The 21,619-nt window shown below is 42.0% G+C and overlaps 1 protein-coding gene across 11 annotated transcripts in view; it reads right to left on the bottom strand.

The window, feature by feature from the left end:
- Positions 1 to 21,619, bottom strand: part of PSD3 (pleckstrin and Sec7 domain containing 3) — a 586,117-nt gene that overhangs the window by 33,950 nt on the left and 530,548 nt on the right. For all 11 annotated transcript variants that reach the window (XM_075605135.1, XM_075605145.1, XM_075605197.1 and 8 more), the window contains one exon: positions 8,277 to 8,347. In XM_075605135.1, the coding sequence (XP_075461250.1) occupies positions 8,277 to 8,347 (71 nt within the window). The remainder of the gene's footprint in view (positions 1 to 8,276; positions 8,348 to 21,619) is intronic.

Consider the following 21,619-nt stretch of genomic DNA (forward strand, 5'->3'; position numbering starts at 1 on the left):
ATAGCTTCCTTGCAACAGAAATGCCAGGTTTTATAAACCATGTAGTTATTCATCTGCATCAAATGCATTTTAATAAAAAAAGAGTAAGTAATTGTAGAGGAGATGACAATGCTACCTGTTTTATTGAAAGGTCACTCTGCAATCTAATACAGGAGATTGAATTTTGATATTACTTAGTCAGTGCTGAGACCAACGAAGTTACTATGAAATTAAACCTCTCCCTCAATTAGGCAATTTTTGAACAGATTGAAATGGCTGTCAGCTTTTCTCAACGGACCTGTGCAATTACAGGCGATTCAAACTAGAAGTAGTCAGGCAGACAGGGTTTTTTGAGCCTTAAAAATCTGAAACCTTCCGCTACTGTAGGTTTTTGATAAAGAAAACTAGCATTGGGCTCATGATGGTTAAAACAAACAAGCGAACAAACAAAAAGATTTGCACCTTGATGACATCAATTTTACATTATTAGCTAATGCAACATTTGAATGATAAAGGTAGTTGGAGATCTCTGTATGGCATTCACTAAGCCAAGACAAAGTCACTTGGTGGTGATTTATAACTATTTTCATGTTTTTCTCCAGTTTTTACAACAATTCTGGAAGGTCTCTTATTCTGACATAAAAAGCTGTATTTCACTTTCTTCTTCCCTTTGTCTTTTGAAATCCGGTTTGTCAGGCTCACCTAATACATCGTGATCGAAACCTTATTGGGGTCTTCTTGCCTAAATATTCGTGCAGTGCTGTTTTGTTGCAACTTGCGCTGAAATATACCTTTGACTGACTAGAGATGGGCAAATTATTTTGCCGGATTTGGTCCCACTATTTGATTGGCTAGTTCCTTTGGTCTGTGGATTTCCGTGAATCAGTCTCAAAAAGGGTGATTCGTCTTTTCCTGGATTTGTTTTTAATATCACTGACAATCCATATGGCGGATTAATAATTCGTAGTCGGATTTTTAACAATCTGACAACGGAATGAGGAATATTTGGTTCTTAAAAATCCGTCCGGATTGTATTCAATGGCGGAATATGTGTATTTATCCGCACGGATTGAAACTGGCACAATCCGTTGACGTATTTTACACCGCAGAACTCATTTTTAACGGAAAGCTCTGGAAATCCCGGAAATGTATTTTGACAATTCCGTCCATTTCTACCCCGTGACAGGCAGTGTCTATATATTAATTTTGTTTGCAGCCTTTTCTTGTATGTCTGCATTGGTCTGCAATGATATAGGGGATTTCTGGAACAAGTGGAAGGAGTTTTGCACAATGTTTTGTATGTTGTTTTCAGCAGCACCCCACCCCCCCAGGTGAAAGTGTGTGTGTGTTTGTTGTGTCTGTGTTGGTTGTGATTGTGTGCGAGTTGTGTTGTGTCTGTGAGTTGTGATTGAGTATGTGTGTGTTGTGATTGTGAATTGTGTCTGTGTTTTGTGATTGAGTATATGTGCTGTGGGGGTGTGTGTGTGTGGGTGTTGTGTCTGCGTTGGTTGTGATTGTGTGTGTGTTGTGTCTGTGTTGGTTGTGATTGAGTGTGTGTGTTGTGATTGTGTCTTGTGTGTTATGATTGTGTTGTGTGTGCTCTGAGTGAGTGTGTGGGTGTTGTGTCTGTGTGTGTGTTGTGATTATGTGTGTGCTGTGTGTTGTGTCTATGTTGGTTGTGATTGAGTGTGTGTTGTGTCTGTGTTGGTTGTGATATACGTGTGTTATCTGTGTGTGTTGTGATTGAGTATATGTGCTGTGTCTGTGTTGTGATTGTGTGTGTGTGTTGTGATTGAATACGGCGCGGCGAAACCTGGGTGCGTGGGAGGGCGAAAAAGCTGTGAGCGGGTGGCCAAGAAGATGTGTGCGGGCGGGCAGCCAAAGATGTGCGTGGGCGGCTAAACAGGATAGTACAGGTGGCAGCCACGTGATGGTGTGTGTGAGCACGCGCGGGGGCTTCGAATGTACTGGGAGGAGCACACCCCAGCGCTGTGATGTCAAACGCCCCTCCTTCCGGTGTCTGCCCTGCAATAGCGCTGTGGTCCTGCTCTCCTCCGCTGGCAACACGCTTCGCTGTTATCCTCTGCAAGTGAAAGGGTAGGCTGCCACTATATCAATTATACTATGAATGTACAAAAAAAATTAAAAAAAAATTAAAAAAAGTGAAAACACAACACTGATAACCGAAAATAAATAAATAATTAACAGCAAGCCAAAGAGCAGGGAGAATAAAAAGGTAAATGGGAGAAGAAAAAAGGGGGGGGAGGGAGAGAGGCAAGGGAGGTAAGCAAAGAGGTGGATGAATGACCCCCCCCCCCCAAGGATTGGCTTTGTGCACGTACGCTCTCCCAAGCTTGACAGTTGGGGAGACAAACAAAATTTACTTTGAAGCGCGCTCAGCAGCAGTCAATGCACACACACACACACACAAAAATAGCCCCGATCCACGCCCCCCACCCCCCACTTGTGCCAAAATTATGCAGGACACCCTGTGCTCATGCTTGGAGAGTTGGTGATGTCACCGCTCTCAGCGGCAGCGTGGACGCAGCCTAATTTTGCAAGCGCGAGCTGTTGAAATATGTAAGTATTTAGACATATTTGTATTTACATTGTGTACCGTTGAATAAAGTTTTTTTTTTTCCATGTGATTTTGATTACATCAAGCAGGGGGACCTGAGAAATTTCATGGGTGAAAAGGGGGGCTCGGCATAAAAAGTTTGCTCACCCCTGGAATAGAGGGCTCTGCCTTCCTGCATCAGTGTGTGCTCTAGAAAACTACTACAGCACATTTTCGGGGGAAATAATTCACACTACGTAAAAAAAATGTATTGCGTTAAGGTTTTACCCAAGATATCTGAAGTTATTGTTTGACTCCTTTTCAGGAATATACCCATACGTACTGAAATCAACCTTTTTTTTTTTGTCACCGTAGATGGAATTCATGGAACAAGTTTGTCAAGGTACTCTGCCACGAACCTGTATCTATCTTACGTAAATACAACTCACATTTGGTAAGAGTTTGAGGAAGGAACACAAGTACAATAGCAGTCATTCTCTTTTTGCTCGTTGATCTACTGTAGCTCATTTGAGGTTGGTATCAACTTTAGTCTCTACAATGCAATGTAGAGACTACAGTAAATTGATACAAACCCCAAATGTAAGAATTAACCAAAAGTATTACTCTCGCTTATCAAGAATCTTACACAGATCTTGATCCAACGTGGTTCTCGGTACGTTCTTGGTAACTCTTCAAGTGGGGTAAATTTGGTACAAAATACATTCATGAAAGATCCATTCTAAAAAGGCTTCCCTTAGGATAATGTTATCACTGTTATTTGAAACCCTGATGTAGAGCTACCTTTCCTTCTGAATTATAATTTGATCCACAGTAGTACAAGCCTTTACTGACACAAGGATTTATTCCAGGAGTAATCAAAAAAAGACAACTATTAATGTAGCCTTTCACCTAGCTAAAGCACTTGTGGTTTAACTAGATATAATTTCTTACACCTATATCTATCTACTGTATAAGCACGATGATGGGAGATTTGTTTAACAATATTGGCCCTGCTCATATACTCAAGTATACCTTAACCATACCTTAAAGCTGCAGTTCAGTCTTTTTTTTTTTTTTAATTAATTTTTTTACTTCAATAGTTTCATGTGTGCAATCTCTAATTACCTAAAGAACTGTATAGCTGCCAGTCAATTCGTTCTCCATGTATTGATAGGCGAAATTTGGTGACATAATTAGAGCTGGAATTTGTTTTCATTTGCTTCTGTCGGTCAGTGGAAGCTCATGAATATTCATGAGCACTCCTGCACTGACATGTGCTAGAGGGAGGGCAGGGCTGACAAAGGGGTGTGCCTGGGCTTGTGACAGGACATGAAGGGGCAGTGCCTTAGCAAATGGCTGTTAAAATAGAATACAAGAAAATTGGTCTTTCAAAGTTGTTTTTTTTAAAACAGAAAATGCTAAAAGTATTTTTTCTTACTACAGAACTGATTTATTAAATAAACACACATGCAGGATATTGACTGAACTGCAGCTTTAAATATAGACATATACTAAATAGCAAAAACTTTTCCAAATGTACAACATAAAAGGGTCATTCATTAAACGGTGTCAATCATGTCAATGGGAGTTACCATGCAATAGTGCTCCGATCAATATTATCACAGTTTAATGATTATTATTATCGTTTATTTGTAAAGTGCCAACATATTCCGCAGCGCAGTACAATGGGGGTACAGAGTGACATCAATTACATAACCAGAATGACAAACAACCACAAACATATACGGAAGAACATCCATAGTGATATTGTGTGTAGACACAATGCATATTTTCTCCTATTAGAAAATATTTAGCATGTTTTTAAATACATTTGAATACATTGTTTGCACATATGCACCAACATTTGAGTGAGCAAAATAGCTAGAATGTAATTTTACCTGAGAAAGTACTACAAAAAAAAATCTATGTATGTCTGTAGTGAACCTATCCCAAATATTCGAATTTAAGCAATCATTTTTCATTAGCATACGTATGCATTAAATTGGTGTGCTGCATGACCATAATGGGCTCTGTAAAGAATAATGCACACAGAATGATATAGCATAAAGACGATATAAGATTGCATTATGCATTAAAGATTCAATTCACTTCTATCATGTTGTGTATATTTCTGAGCATGTCTGAATACACTTAAAACTAAAATACACATTTGCTCATTGACATCATTCACATTCTATAGAAGTACTTTCAATAGCGTAATAAACAAACTGGTCATGACGTATTGTAAATTGCACTAAATCCCACTGATGGCCTTGTCGGATGATATCCTATTTACTGCAATTGTGTCATTTTTGCTAATGTCCAGGGCTGCTGACAGGGGGAAAAGAGAGCCGGGACAGGTGCCCCGGGCTCAATGGCTGCGGGGTGCCTGGTCTGCCGGTGCTGGAAGTTGATCCGGCCAACTTCTATATTCAGCTGCTGGGCCTCTGGTTGCTGCTGTCACTGCCGGGCCCCAGCTCTCCCAAGTTGCTGCCTCATCTTCCCATGCCGTCCTCTCTTTATCGTCAGTGCGTGCCAGAAGCTGGGTCTGACTTCCGGGTGCACCCAGCTTCCGATGTGCACTGGCGGGAGAGAGAGAACCGGCATCGGAAGAGTCAGGCAGAAGTTGGGAAGAGCCGGGAGCCGGAACTTGGCGCAGCAACCAGAGGCCGGGCACAGCTGCCGGGCTCCGACTCTTCCCAGCTACAGCTTACCTCTTCTGACGCCGGGGCTATCTCTACCGCCGGTGCGCACCGGAAGAGGGTGCACCCGGAAGTCAGGCCCAGCTTTCAGTGTGTACCGGTGGGAGAGAGGTGCATTGGGGGGTAGTGGTAATTGTATCGGAGGGGGCAGTGGTAATTGGTAATCTGTGGGGGAGGGGGGAATGTTTTAATTGTATCTGGGGGGTAGTGGTAATTGTATCTGGGGGGGTAGTGGTAATTGTATCTGGGGGGGTAGTGGTAATTGTATCTGGGGGGGTAGTGGTAATTGTATCTGGTTGGTAGTGGTAATTGAATCTGGGGGGGTAGTGGTAATTGAATCTGGGGGGGTTGTGGTAATTGTATCTGGGGGGGTAGTGGTAATTGTATCTGGGGGGGTTGTGGTAATTGTATCTGGGGGGGTAGTGGTAATTGTATCTGGTAGGGTTTAGTGATAATTGTATAGAGGGGTAATGGTAATTGTATCCGGGGGGGGTTGTGGTAATTCCATCTGAGGGGGATGTTTGCACCTTGGGGGGGTGGGGGGGGTGGAGTGTTTGCGTCTGGGGGAGGTTGCAGCTGGTGTGCAGTGTGTGTATCTGAGGGTGGTGTAGTGGTGTTTGTGTTGGGAGGGGGAATGAGTGTGAGGACGGGGTGACTGAGTGAGAGGGGGTAATTGAGTGATAGCGTCGGGGGGGAGAGGGGAGGGGTACATGAGAGGGAGGGGGGAGAGCAAGAGAGGAAGAGAAGGGAAGACGGGGGAGAGATACAGGTGTAAACAGGGAGGGCTCACAAGGCTGCCAGCATGGGGGGGGGGGGGGGTGCGGTGCCAACACCGGGGGAGTGGGCGAAGCTCTAGTCCTGGGCCACAGGAAATCTGTCGGCGGCCCTGCTAATGTCTACCACACTACTGGTTTCTAACAGATATAAACTAAACAAATGAAAGCACCATAGCGATGCTAAAGCAATACTGAGACATTAAGGAGTGTTTAATGGTTCTAACCGAATGATTCATTCTTGTAGTACTGCAAGCAAACAATGTTCAGTGGATCATCAACTTTGTTACAATCAGGAATATCGGGGACAGCGAAGAAATTATTTAAACCCATGAGAGTCGTCATTAAATCAATTGCGTGCACTGGATAGTTTTAATTCAATTTTGACGGTACAGCGATTCATGGCAATGGTCTGAATTAGGCCAATTAATACATGGTACGTGTACATCCATTCATCGTCTATTTGTTACAGTGGAACAAAGTCATTCACTTGAATAATTTTACAGGAACTGTTGGTTATTAATCTACAGCACAAACGATAATGTATAGACTAGTCTTAGTTTCATGGTTTTATATATATATATATATATATATATATATATATATATATATATATATATATATATATATATACACAGAGGTCGACAAATCACCAAAAAATCTATTCGCCGAACAAAAAAAATCTACTCGCCACCTAGTACCACACATGTGCTGCTTGGGCCAATAGGAGTTCGCCATGATGTTAAATCCACTCGCCCGGGGCGAACAAATGTATAGGTTTGTCGAACACTGTTTATATATATATATATATATATACACTTTTTTTTTTTTTACCTAAAATGCATTGGCCAACAGGAGACAGTTTTCCATCACGTTTTATGGGAATTAATTATATATACAGTATAAATATATATATATATATATATATATATACACACCACACACACGCACACGTGCACACGCACACCAACACGTGTGTTTTTTGTAGGTTTTTTTTATTATCACATTATAATTGAAACAGCATCTTACAAACATAATAATGTACAAATATGCCTCAAAGTCTTTAGCATTTCAATATCTGGCTAAGCAGTTATGATGTATAGTATAGAGTTGAAAATGTCAAATTGTATGCTATTTAATTATTTAATACAAGGATGTGTGTCAGTGAAATAAACATTATATACAATATTTAAAACAATATTGTGTGAATGATATGAAGATTCCACTCTAACAAGCAGCTGATTTAAAGACAACTGAAAAGAGAAGATATTCAAAAGCAACAAACACCTTATGTTGCTATAAACTATTTAATGCTAGCCAATGAATGTCAGCATGCCACTTGTTGCCCTAATTCCTTTTGGAATCTATGACTTATGACTATGACAACTGTATGCACGGTCAGTGGGGCCGAGTGCAGGTAGAGTTATATGTCTGCATTTACTGTGTATATACTCTCACGTAACCCAAAAGCGTTACGAACAATGCGCTCATGGTCTTGTTAAATTATTGTAAACTCAACAATAGGTGTTAACAGCGCAAACTGATGAATGAATTCTAAACAACAAAGTGAAAATGGTGAATAACCCAGTTTATAAAATGGATTAAAAACCACTGTCATCACATGTCAATAGCAGCTCTGTGGAATAGGGTCCCCAGAAGTTGATGCTACTTGAAGAACCTCATGTAAGGAAGAAAACAGAAATGCAAGCGATATGGTGCATTAACATTTACTCCCCTAACACAAACAACACAGAGGGGAAAAGGACAACTCACAATTTCCCCACTGGTAACAAGCAGAGAGTGACTTCAGGCGCACTCCAACCCTACTTCAGACCCGTTGTCAGAAAAGTTGTCCTTTTCCCCTCTGTGTTGTATTTTAGAGTAAAACGTTAATGCACCATATCGCTTGCATATGTGTTTTCTTTCCTACATGAGGTTCTTCAAGGAGCATCAACTTCTGAGGACCCTGTTCAAGGGAGCTGCTATTGATAACTGTTTTTTAATCCATTCTATTCACTGGGTTATTCACCATTTTAACTTTGTTGTTTATAATTCATTCATCAGTTTGCGCCATTAACACCTATTGTTGAGTTCTGTGTAGTTGCGGTTTGGGAGACCGCAGGTGTTTTGGCAGAATTTGATTTTAATTTATCAGTCACTATTTAGACTGGCACTCACGTTTATCACATATAAGTTTGCGTTTTTTATGCTCATTTAAATGAATTATTGTAAAAACAGATATTCAGACAAATGTTTTTTTTTTACCTTTTGCAAATAAAGGACCGTACCCTTCAGTATAGCATAGAAGGTTTTCCAACCCCGCTTTCCTCTTGGAGCTGCAGAGAAAACAAAAGAAGATATTGGTTTAGAAAAAAAGGCATGGCTTCACTTTCTTTAATTCAATGCATGGAAATAGCACCATTATGGTAATCTGTAAAGTATGGCACAAAATAAGTTAACATAAATAAGTTTGGACAATTTATTCCACTGAGCTCGTTCATGGATACTAAAACCCACAACCTTGCAGGTGATACAATCTAAACTAACCTATCACGCCGGTTGGATACTGAACACTCTATAGTGTCTACATAGCAGGATCATTTTTTGTGTCTAATCATCATTTTAACTACCTTTATTTTAATTGGATACTAATAAAGTTTGTTTTTACATTTTTCACTAATCACCCAGGTGATGACAAAGGTTACATGTTTCTGTTTGTTCTCTTAAAATTCTAGCTCCCATGGAATCCTGATAATTCATACGTTGAAATTCATCAACCTTCAATGCATGATATCGCACCCGATCTGGCGTTCCAATGCCACCGACTTGAATAACACATAAAGCCGCATTCGGTGCATCGGAGCCTGATGAATCTGCCCCATAGAAAGATTAATGGAATATTTTAACGCAATGGGAATACGCACTGGAGACAGAACAAGGAAAAGGAGTCCCTGCCCTGAAGAGCTTACAATCTAAGTGGGGAGAACTTACAGAGACAGCAGGAGGGTATTATGGTAAGTGCGTCTGCAAGGGGTTAAGGGTCAGTGCATCTGAGATGTATAGTATTAGCCAGCGAAGCTACCCATATTAAAGAGATGTGTTTTAAGAAAGGACCTAAAAGATTTGAAGTTTAGAGAGATGAGCCCATTTTTTTTTTTTTTTTTTTTTTACTTTTAGTTGTTACCTAAACCTTTTTTTTCTCACATCAAGTTCTATACAGCCTGCTGCCTCTGCTTAATGGCCATCAATCCACTCCATCCCCGTCCTGCCTGTTTCAACCCACACCCCCCCCCCCCCTCCTCCCAGGCATGGCTGAGCACTGAACTGCAGCAGCTGCAGACAGGACCAGAGCAGCCCTATTATAGGAGGCGTTTTATATGGTGAATGATGGCTAATGGAAAGATTGGCATTCCTCTGACCTTTTAACTTGTTTTTTATTTTACATTTTTTTTTTAAATGCAGCATTTGATTACCTTTAATGAAAACGAATTACCTAAGCCGCCAATTGATCTGTCTTCCTGTGATCGATCGGTGAATATCTTTCTCTGGGGCTAAATAAATGGCTGCAGCTCAATCAATCCTTCTGTCAGTGAAATGCCTGGAACAGCCACAATATATCCTTATATAGAGTAACATTGTTTATTGTAACAGCTTTCACCATAGCCATAGTCTCCTCCTGGGAACATTGCAACACTTTTCCTGTTTGTGACAATTTGTTGCAAATGCTATTCCACTGTTGGGGAGAGGGCAGGGCTCAAAAAGAGCTACTGCATCAGGGCCTGCTATAGAAACCAAATAAAAGTATGCTCACTACATTAAAACTCATTAACAATGGCATCAAAGACTGGAAAAATATATTATTATTTTTTTATGTATTATCTAATACGACAGAAGGGAATAATAATAAATAAACAAACAGACTTTTTAATGTTTTTCTCCTTTTTAATACATTTATACTACTTCAAATCACAATGTTATAATTATAACAATTATTTAATTGTAAAAAAAAAATAATAATATTTATATCCAACTTATATAATTCAAATGATAACGTTTGCCAGTAACATGTAAGATTGATGACTTTGAAATGAGGAATAGCCGTGCCAGGGACTTTATAACAACAAAAGGAACAATTGTTTGCATCCATTAACTTTAGTAAATCTATAGATCTGACATCTTACAAATCGCACCATTTGAGAGAATGTTTACCTCCGTTTCACAACTTTCTTCCTGTATTGTCTGCCGCTTTTGAAGCTGAAGCTACAGGCAGCATGTCCTTTACAGGACCAAATTTGCTTTGCACACCTGAATAACTGTCTCAATTTAACTGTGACACTTGTTTATTGACTACCATACCTAGAAGCAAAAACATCAAGTAAATGACACACACTTGTTGGCGTATAAAAGCGTCATCTATAACAGTTCCTCTAAATCAGGGGAGCGCAAACTTTTTGTGCTGCGCCCCCCTGTCTCTCTGCCCCCGGCTCTCGCGCCCCCATGCCTTCCTTCAGCCGCGTCAGATGACGCTGCGTGGGCGTGTGACGTCAGGTCACATGGTGCCGCGGCGTCTATTGACGCCGCGTTGCCATGGCGACGCAACACAGGCGGCTGAATCCCGGTAAGTAAACAGTTGCAGGGGCCTCACGCGATCCCCCGGCATTTAATTTAAATGCCTGGGGGAAGAGCGCGGGGCCTCTGCAACTGCCCGCGCCCCCCCAGCACAATCTCCCGCCCCCCCTGGGGGTCGCGCCCCCCACTTTGGGCACCGCTGCTCTAGATCAAGCCTGCACAACTCCAGTCCTCGAGGGCCGCAAACAGGCCAGGTTTTCAGGATATCCCTACTTCAGCACAGCTGGCTCAATATGTCTGAGCCACTAATTGAGGCAGCTGTTCTGAAGTAGGGATATCCTGAAAACCTGGCCTGTTTGCGGCCCTTGCGGACTGGAGTTGTGCAGGCCTGCTCTAGATTAAAAGAGATGCACTCCAGTTCTGCAGAGGGCATTTGAAAGATAAACAGTCTGCCACTAAATGACGTGAGGGTCAGATTACTTTTGCATTACTGTATAAGGATGACGCACCTGTCTAAAATGACTGTGAAATGCACTGAAGGAGTTGAAAGAAGGCACACCATGAAATTGTGCACACAACTCAATATACCGAGACTATGCTGAAAAGTAAATGCTGGGAGATTTCACATCTTTGTACATTACTGTTTTAAAGCGTACAGTACATGCAATGTGTGTAATAAACAATACAACACTGACATTAGGGAATTATTCTCATCCTCAATCCTAATTGTATTGTTAATTGAATTCCTAAAGTATAAGTGATCTAATAGGCGCTTAACACAAAAAGTGATCACTATTCTTAAAGTGATAAAATAAATAAATGATAATATTGTGAATCAAATGTGAATGAAAATGTACATAAATAGTGCAATATAAGGTTGTAACTCCCTGCTCAAACCCTCTGGTAGGGCCTGTCTTCACTGGTCCCAGGAAGTTGAACTGTATTCTCACAATCCAGGGGGAGCATAAAGGGAAAACACAACATCGAAAATCTAAGTGCAGATAATAGTGCAAAGATGAGTTAATATCAACTTGATTCTTGGCTCTTACAGTATGTGCAGCCTACTCACAAGATGTAAGATGTAATAAAGCAACTCCAAAAACTGTGGCAAACTGTTCTTTAGTACCAGGTCAGGGTGTGCATCAGACAAGAGTATCAGGAGAGATGTACCGCAGCAATAGGAGAAAAAGGTATCCGTAGCACAGATCAATAAGATATAAAAAGTTAAAAAAATCACACTTACAATAATGCAAATATAAAAAGGCACATAACACTATCATGTGTGTTGCTAGACATCACTAGCTACTGCTGCTCACCACATCTGCCTCCGTTTGGACGCCTGTCACTCATGGGAACCCTCTGCGACCAGCAGCCTCCCTGCTGATGGTGTTTGCTGTCTCTGCTCCGTCGCGTCCTCGTGGGTGTTGCGTCACTTCCGGTTTCGCTTCCGTGGCTTGCAGACACTTGGGAGCGCGTCTGCCTGGTGCTCAGTAACAACTGGGTACTCCCACTCAATGTGTTTCTCCAATCTGGGTCACGGCTTCATCAGGAGTGTCACCACAGAAGCGAAACCGGAAGTGAAGACAAAAGTGTCTGTAACCACTGGTATATACAGGCATACCCCGCATTAACGTACGCAATGGGTCCAGAGCATGTATGTAAAGCGAAAATGTACTTAAAGTGAAGCACTACCTTTTTTCCACTTATCGATGCATGAACTGTACTGCAATCGTCCAATACGTGCATAACTGATGTAAATAATGCATTTGTAACAGGCTCTATAGTCTCCCCGCTTGTGCACAGCTTCGGTACAGGTAGGGAGCCGGTATTGCTGTTCAGGACGTGGCGCATGCGCGTGCGCAAGCTGTCGTTTGCCTACTGGGCGATATGTCCTTACTCGCGAGTGTACTTAAAGTGAGTGTTCTTAAACCGGGGTATGCCTGTACAAGAAAATTATGAACCCACAGGTTTTCACATTTTGTTTTGTGTAAACTAATTATGCTGACATCATAAGTAAAAAAGTTTAAGGAGAAGAATAGGTACTAGAGTTAAGATGAGAACTGCACACACACCCGAGCAAAATATCACTGCTGCTCCAACAGAGAGGGAGATTTAATTTTTTGTTTTGGCAAGTTCGACGTGTGTGTGTCAACTTCATCATCTTTAGCCATTGTCAATACACTGCTGGATGAAGGTCTCCCTAAGGAACTTCCAGGTACTGTGGTTACAAGCCTCTCTTCTCCACGTAGTAAAGACTATATGATCTTCATAATAAAAAGACTATATGATCTACGCAGTAGAGACTATATGACCTACATAGTAAAAAGACTATATGACCTACGTAGTAAAAAGACTATATGGTCCATGTAGTAAAGACTATATGATCCACATACTAAAGACTATATGATCCAGGCAGTAAAGACTATATGAACATAATATTTACAGGAGTGTTTGTATGGTGTGACCACACATGTAAAAGAAATAACACAGAAGGTTAGATTTTTTAAACCGATTATTTAACATAAAGAAACACAGTAACATGCTTCTAAAACCAGCTAATTTTGGTTATCAATAGCAAAACGAGCCTACTACAATTCCAGGACTTCAACAAACATCATAAGCAGATGTGACCTGCCTTTCATCTCCTGTACTGTACTTACATACAGGTACTGTATATGAAGCTGAATATCAAAACATGTATATTGAATCTGCTGTATATTACAATAAAATATAACTGCTGGATGAGAACAGGGTGGTCACTGCAGTTACATCTACAGAATGGCATAGCAGAAGCTCAGAAGCTAGCATACAATATGTAAATCTGTCTTTAACTTTGTCTTTCCCCCGCACTTTGTTTAGGACTACTTAGTCCATATTGTTTATTTCAATTAAATGCACTTTTAATATTTTCCATAAATGTTTTCCGCCTCATGTTCACCTGCACAATCAAACATTTGTGAACCTACAGTACTACTATACTGTACAGTACATTATAAAATGGAGTGCAGAGCAAAAAAGACATTTAGCTTTAGTATAAATCTGAAAGCTATTAAAAAAAATGTGGAGACTTTTTTTGTGTCACAAATGAAAAGAAATATAATGTTCCCTCTCATTGCCATGTATGAAATAAAACTAGCAATGTAGGTGTTTGGAGGCAAATGAGCTATGAAGAATTTATTACCGGTCATTAACTGTCTACAGGCAAAAAAACTCAAGAGGCAGCCATTAAAAACACTATAGTGCATGATTCATGGTACCGGCTGTGCTGAAAGCTTTGGAATTTGTATGTACAATATGGATGAATAGAGGGACATATATGGAATGGTACTAAATACTTGCGTAGCATAAAGAAAGAAAGGACAAGTGCATGACTCATAGTGCAGTATAAAAAGTATAATGCTAAAAAATGGTGAACGGTAGGTATCACACGTACAAGAAAAAGGATCTTTTAGGCATATCATGTAACTTTGACATGGATTATGGCAACGGGTCCGTATGCACCCCCGGGCGACAGCATTGTCAGCCTAAACGTCTGGTCTCTGAGGGACACTTTAGAGGGAGCTTCTTTAACTCAAGGGTGCTCTGATGTGCTATAGCCAAATTCTCCAGCGTCCGGCATCGCGAATCCTGAGGTAAAGCAATGCCAGTGTAGTGATCAAGATCCGCTCGCAGGGGAAAACAACTTTAAGCCACAGTGAACGTCGACCGTGACGTCACCGAAGTCTCGCAGGTGCAATAGTATGGCGAGACATCGGGAAGCCTCAAAATCACCACTGGCAAAGGTTTAGCTGTGTAGCAGAGTCTCTATGGACTTTAAAGTACATAAATAGTCCAGCGCGTTTCGTGGAAGAACTTCTACTTCATCAGGGATGTGTAGCGTGCCTTCCTGTTAAATTGCCTCTTTAGGAAAACACTGTGGATGTGAGTCCATGTAGAGGGAGAGGGGGATTGGCCTGGTATTAAAGGGGTTGCACCCCATATGGCCACCCCCTGACCTCACCAGGGAGGCAAGGGGTTAACTGGACTGCGGTCCAGGAATGTGGTTTTAACCTTGCTATTACATGAAAATGTGTGTTCCCCTGTTCCAATGAATTATCATCATGTAAGTGTCTGCACCACACAAACACTGGGATCCATCCGGGAGGGCAAGGGTTAATAGTTGTATAGTGATTATAGCCCTTTGTTTAATTTTCCCGCCTTTTCAGGCACCATTTTGCAGAGTCACATAGGCCGCCATTGGAGCTCCATTCATTTCAATGGCGGATCTAGCTGTTTTGGACCTGTTTCCCTCAAAGACCAGCAGGTGGCGTCCAAGAGGAGGAGCGGCGGTTTCCCATTGTAAGTCAATGGGCCCATTGACTTCAATGGAGATTCCTCGACGGCGATCTCCAGGAACCGATTGGCAGCCATCCAAACCGCAAAACCGCAAAGAGGAAACAATGTCTTGAAAAGAGCTTTCACCACTGTTAGTTCAAGTTCAACGACAAGTGGCGTGGGAATCTTAGGTTCTAGGGCACCTGGGAATAAAATTCTTTTTGCCCCTAGCTCCTAGGCCTCTCCTCACTTGACCACCACCGGGTCCAAGAATCCAGGACCCCCAGAAAGGGTCGTGCTGGCTGAGCGGGTCGCGCCATAGGTTTCAATGGCGGCGGCAGAAGTAGCACGAGAAAACGGCTAAGTCCGAAATAAGGTAAACCATGAGCCCATATCTCCGGTTCTGGAGGGTATGACAGATACATAAATAGATAGGAATGCAAGGAAAGTGCAGCTTTTAATTGTTGACATGTTTAATCAAAAAAGTATAAAATGCACAATTGGACAACTTCAACCAAAATGGTATTATTTATACATGAATTTAGTTATATATAATGATGTTAAACTATATACAATATATTGCAATATAGAACAACTGTATGTGTTATTTTTACACATTCCGCTATCCACAATAATCCAGACACCTTTTTGATTATACCTCTTTCGGTTTATGATATTAAACCCGTTAGTATAAAGGGTTGTCTGATTTACTGCATAGTAGGTTACGTTGAAAACAATACATACGTCCATCAACTAGGTTTTAAAAAGCAACAAAAAAGACATTGCCAATTACAAACTGCCACAACAGTAAACTTTAAAAACATTTAATGGGAAAAATTGCACTAGAAGTATATATAAAAAAAAAACTATTGGGAGCAATAGTTTTCTGTGATATATAGGGTGACAATATTTTTCCCGGGACAAATGTTGCACATGCGCCGACGGAACCGTGACATTTGCTAAAATTTCAGGACCCTGGGGGAAAAAACAAAAATATAGGACTGTCCCAGCTAAACCGGGACGTCTCGTCAGCCTAGTGATATACAAAGGGCAGTTTTTTTTTGTCCCAGAATTGACCCACTTTTGCCTTGATAAGATCTATATGACCATCACTGCAGCAATGATAGTCCCTTTTGCTGCTGGAATGAGCAATCCCACCATTTCTAAATGGTGTAGCTGCATCCTGAGTGTACAGATGTAGCAGACATTATTGCACCAGCTGGCATGTGCCTGTGGGTGCAATAGCATGATAGTGCCACCCCTTTTTGGTGCATGTTTAATGTTATGTAGCCCTGTGTAAAATTGGGTTACATGCCTTTCTCACTCTGTGCTGTAATTCCTGTTAAGAGGGCAGGTTTCTACTGGTCTGCACTATGTATACTTTTTTTCCCTCCACACATATGCGGTCCTGCTGAGAGTGAAGTCTGCACCTATCTAGAATCTACAGATCCAATCCACTGAGACCATTGTGTCAAACTGCCCGTGTCCTATTTGAATCCTGTGAGTAGGCAACACTTATGAGCCAAGATACAAGATCACTCTAATCCACTCAGTATCAAACTGTCTGCACTTATATTGTGTTTCTTTTATTTTTCTATTTTTCTCCCATGCTCCCCCTGGATCACGTATGAATTTGTACAACTCGAGGGACAAGCAGAACCAGTCCCTAACCAGCTGGGTCGAGCAGGGTTTTTTTATACACCTTTTTATACACTTTTATCACGTGTGCACAACCTTTCATGTTGATTATATGAAAAAAAAATTGTATCAATAGATCTAAGAATTATTCACTGTATATTGATAGTGAACACTAGTAGAGTTAGCGCTTTATATTCACTATAACACAGCACAAGAGGGCAGGTTTGCCAGAAGTCATCATGGATGTTTGCCCTCAACTCCCTTGTGATGTGTAAGGCTAAGGCCCCGCTCCCAGAGTCAGCGCGCCCGCACTGCAGACAGGCGGTGTGCTGACATACACAGACCGCGATATGCGGTCTGTAAGGAGCGGGAGCCGGAGCTAGGCGGGAGTGGGAGGTTTGACAGGGAGGGGGGCGTGGCTTGAGCGGAGGGACCCGCTACTCTCCCCCCCTCCCTCCACGGACTCGGGCTGGAGCTGCTGATGGCAAGCAACACACACACACACACAGGCACTCACACACACACACACAGGCACACACATACACACACACACACACACAGACAGAGGCAAGCACTCACGCACTCATACACACACACACACACAGACAGAGGCAGGCACTCACGCACTCAGGCACACACATACACACACACAGACAGGCACGCACGCACTCAGACACACACACAGACAGGCACGCTGCTTTCACTCCACACTTCTCCCCGCTCCCCGAAGCCTCTCCTCCTCCCGAAGCCTCCCCTCCCATTGGCTCACAGCCACACCACGTGACGCGTCAACGCCAGGGATCACCATTTTCTTGTGTCCCATAGCGGCTGACGCGCCACAGCGTGTAGTGCGCTGTGCCGCCAGGGGGGACCGGGACCGGCTCGGGAGGATTCCCCTGCTGGTGGGGAACTCGCGTGTGGCCGCCCGCACCAACGAGCGCAGCGGGACCGAGGCCTAAGGTGTAGCAAAGGAAGTGACAGCATGCTTTGGGTCCACTATTAGTGACACAGGGGTGGACCTTCTGGAACCTATATATTACGCATCACTTCCTAAAGTTAGACTGTTCATCCTGGGTTCAAGCCTGTCTGCAGAGTTCAAGTGTCTGGTGCAAGAGCTGTGAGTCTGTGCAGCTCAAGTGGCAGAGCGACAAGCTGACCACACTGTGTCCAGGACTCTGGCACAGCTGGTAGCCTCCCTTAGGGGAGAGGTGGCAGAAATATCCCTGGCTCTATTACAGACTCTGGAGGGAACTTCCTAATGATGTGTAGATATATGATGTGCGGCTAAGTACCGGCCGCTATGATGGACAGTCTGCCATGCAAGATGCAAATAAAGATGCCCTTGATTAAGAGACCCTTCTTGCCTGAGACTGGAGTTATTCAGGAAGAAGATGCACCCAGGAGTTCTCTTCCAGAAACTCCTCCCTGCTATCGTGGGGATCTGGAAGGGATGGAGGCGCTGTACCAACTGTGAGTAGAACTCAGCACTACCTCATACACCTGTCATGGTAAAATCCCCACTACCAACGAGCGGGAGACTCAGGAGTCCTGTGAGCCAGCAAGTGCACCACACTACACCGAGATGTAACTGGGGGCAGATTATGCACATAGGGGTCCATATGAGATTGGGTAGGCCTCGTATCGTTACAGTTATTAAATGGTATCTGCTGTGAAGGTGGGTGTGTTGTTCCCTGCAATGTACCAGCAGGAGCAATAATGGCTGCTATATCTATAATTTGCTGAAATGTTGCCGCGCCGGGAACGTAAAATGACGGCTGTCATTCACACACATTGAAACATCAGAGGTTGCCATGATGCTTCTGAAATAAAAATAAAAATAAAAAAAAAAACTGATGTAAAAAAAACAAAAAAAAACCAAACATAATGAAGAGCGTGAAATAGGTCAGCAGAACATAAACAGTTATGACCAATGGTATTAATTCTACCTCTAAAAAAACTAGGGGTAGGAGAGTTTTAAATATCATTCTTATGTTTTGTGTTGCCTTAAATTCTGCTTCATCTTTATTTCTTAAATCAGATATAAATGACCTCAGTGATGCACTACGTGTCACTATTTGTTTCATTCAGAGTTCCAGGTCGGTATACTGTATTATAGCAGAAGCTTACTTTTTCATATTTTATTGTTTCAAATAAAAACTCTGACTGTAATTTAAAAAAAGAGACATTATTTGTATCTAATCCATTTTAATGTATTCATTAATTCCTTTTAAATGACACTTTTAAATTATTATATTATGGGCGTCTGTCTGTCTTACATAATATCTTCACATAAGTACAGTAGAATAGTTAAGTTTGTAGGCTTATTAATATATATTAATATATATATATATATATATATATATATATATGCAAATATAACTGTATGCTCATCTGCATGTCTTAGGCAGGTCTGCAACCCCGCCTTTCCCCATTATCACCCAGCATACAGCACTTCCACTGCAGCAAGGGATTCTGGGAAATGACATGCAAATGAGAACACAGTGTCACTTTTTGCCTCAATAACCATTTTTAACATGGTTCCCTATAGGCTTAAGCTTGCTGCATGGTCACAGCTTTGAGCACAGCCAGGGTTAAGGTGCATACCCAGAAAACCACCCACAGACAGCTGTTTCGACCTTGATGGGTCTCATCAGTGTGGTGTTGATTTTACTGGGAATGCAAGAGAGGCTATGGGATAGGCTAAACCATAATACTGAGTTAAGTTATGGTGAGTAAAAAAAAGTGACAAAAACCCTCCACAGGAAAGCAAATATAACTGTATGCTCTTTTTTATATATATATATATATATATATATATATATATATATATATATATATATATATATATATATACAGTGGTTGACAAATAACCAAAAAATCTACTCGCCACACAAAAAAATCTACTCGCCACCTAGTACCAAACGTGTGCTGCTTGGGCCAATATTTACTCGCCCGGGGGTTAAATCCACTCGCCCGGGGCGAGCAAATGTATAGGTTTGTCGAACACTGTATATATATATATATATATATATACACACTAAATGTTTCATTTTCCTGTTTACTTCTTATATAATTCATAATTTGAAAAAGTAGGCATTACCAGTAGATTACCCCCAGCTAAGTCACTGTGGAATGTATAACATTACTGAGAGCAATCTATCCAAATAAAAATTTTCACTGAAGGCTTCTGGGTCTCAGCAGGTACCCAGGGATAAAAGTAAGTTGGTACTGGCCAAATCAGGGGTCTTGGGGTTGGGTGCCAAGCACGCGTCTTAAAGCTGCAGTTCAGTCTATATCCTGCATGTGTGTTTTTTTTAATAAATCAGTTCTGTAGTAAGAAATAATACTTTTAGCATTTTCTGTTTTTAAAAAAACAACTTTGAAAGACCAATTTTCTTGTATTCTATTTTAACAAGCATTTGCTAAGGCACTGCCCCTTCATGGCCTGTCACAAACCCAGGCACACCCCTTTGTCAGCACTGCCCTCCCTCTCTCTAAACGTGCACTAGCATCTGGTCACATGATCTTCCTCATACAGTAGTACATTCAAGGAAGCTGGAGAAAAGGGATCAGCCATGCATAGCAGCTCGGATAGGCGATTTCAAACTTATTACAGTGTTTATTCCATTCATTGCACGTGTATATAATGTAAAATTGTAATAATTCCATTTATAGCAAACGTGTATATGTGAATATTATTTAGATGTATATGTATGTTACTGAAATGTGGAGTGAGTGTGTAGGTAAATACACACAATACACTTACACTGCATATATATATATATATATATATATATATATATATATATATATATATATATATATTATATATATTATATATATTATATATTATATATGTATGTATATGTGAAGTTATGTGAGTAAAAAAGTGACAAAAACCCTCCATAGCAAGGCAAATAGCAAATGGAAATATTACTGTATGCTCATTTGTATGTATATATATATTTATATACACACACACTTCAAATACGGATAGTGATTCACGTAAATGATATATATATTCACTTTCTGGGAGTATAAGAGTGACTGTCCTGTTGTTCCTTTTTTTGTATCCATCATTGAATGGTATGCACCCTCTCTTTACGTTTATTTTATACTAGCTGAGAGACCCGGCGTTGCCCGGGATGTAATGTTCCCGCTCCACTCTCTCTCCTCACCCCTCCCCCTCTCTCTGTTTGTCCCCCATTCACATCAATCCAGTTCCCCCCTCCCTCCTTTACAGCTTCATGCAGTGTGTGTGCGTCAGTCATTGTGTGTGCGTCAGTCAGTCAGTGTGTGTGCGCGCGCGCGTCAGTGAGTCTGACGCAGAAACACAAACACACACACAGACTGACTGACGCACACACACACACACAGTCAGTGTGTGCGTGTGTGTGTGCCTCAGTCAGTCAGTGTGTGCGTGCGGCAGTCAGTCAGTCATTCAGTCAGTGTGTGGGTGTGGGGGTGTGCGCGCGCGCGTCAGTAAGTGTGTGTGTGTCAGTCAGTGTGTGTGTGTGTCAGTCAGTGTGTGTCAGTCAGTGTGTGTGTGTGTCAGTGTGTGTGTGTGTCAGTGTGTGTGTGTGTGTGTGTGTGTGTGTGTCAGTGTCAGTGTCAGTGTGTGTGTGTGTCAGTGTCAGTGTGTGTGTGTGTCAGTGTATGTGTGTGTGTGTGTACCATTCATTGTGTGTGTGCGCGCGCGCGTCAGTCTGTGTGTGTGTGCGCGTGGGGGTGTGCGCGCGTGCGTCAGTCAGTGTGTGTGTGTGTGTGTGTGTCAGTCAGTGTGTGTGTGTGTCAGTGTGTGTGTGTGTGTGTGTGTGTTTGTTTGTGTCAGTGTGTGTGTGTGTGTGTGTGTGTGTCAGTGTGTGTGTGTGTGTGTGCAGCAGTCAGTGTGTGTGTGTGCAGCAGTCAGTGGGTGTGTGTGCAGCAGTCAGTGTGTGTGTGTGTGTGTGTGCGCGCGTCAGTCTGTGTATGTGTGCGTGTGGCTGTGAGGGGTTGTGTGCATGCGGCTGTGAGGGGTTGTGTGCGTGCGTCAGTATGTATGTGTGTGTGTCAGTCAGTGCGTCAATCAGTCAGTGTGTGTGTGTGTG

The sequence above is a fragment of the Ascaphus truei genome, chromosome 1 (genome assembly GCF_040206685.1).
Source record: "Ascaphus truei isolate aAscTru1 chromosome 1, aAscTru1.hap1, whole genome shotgun sequence".
Lineage (NCBI taxonomy): Eukaryota > Metazoa > Chordata > Amphibia > Anura > Ascaphidae > Ascaphus > Ascaphus truei.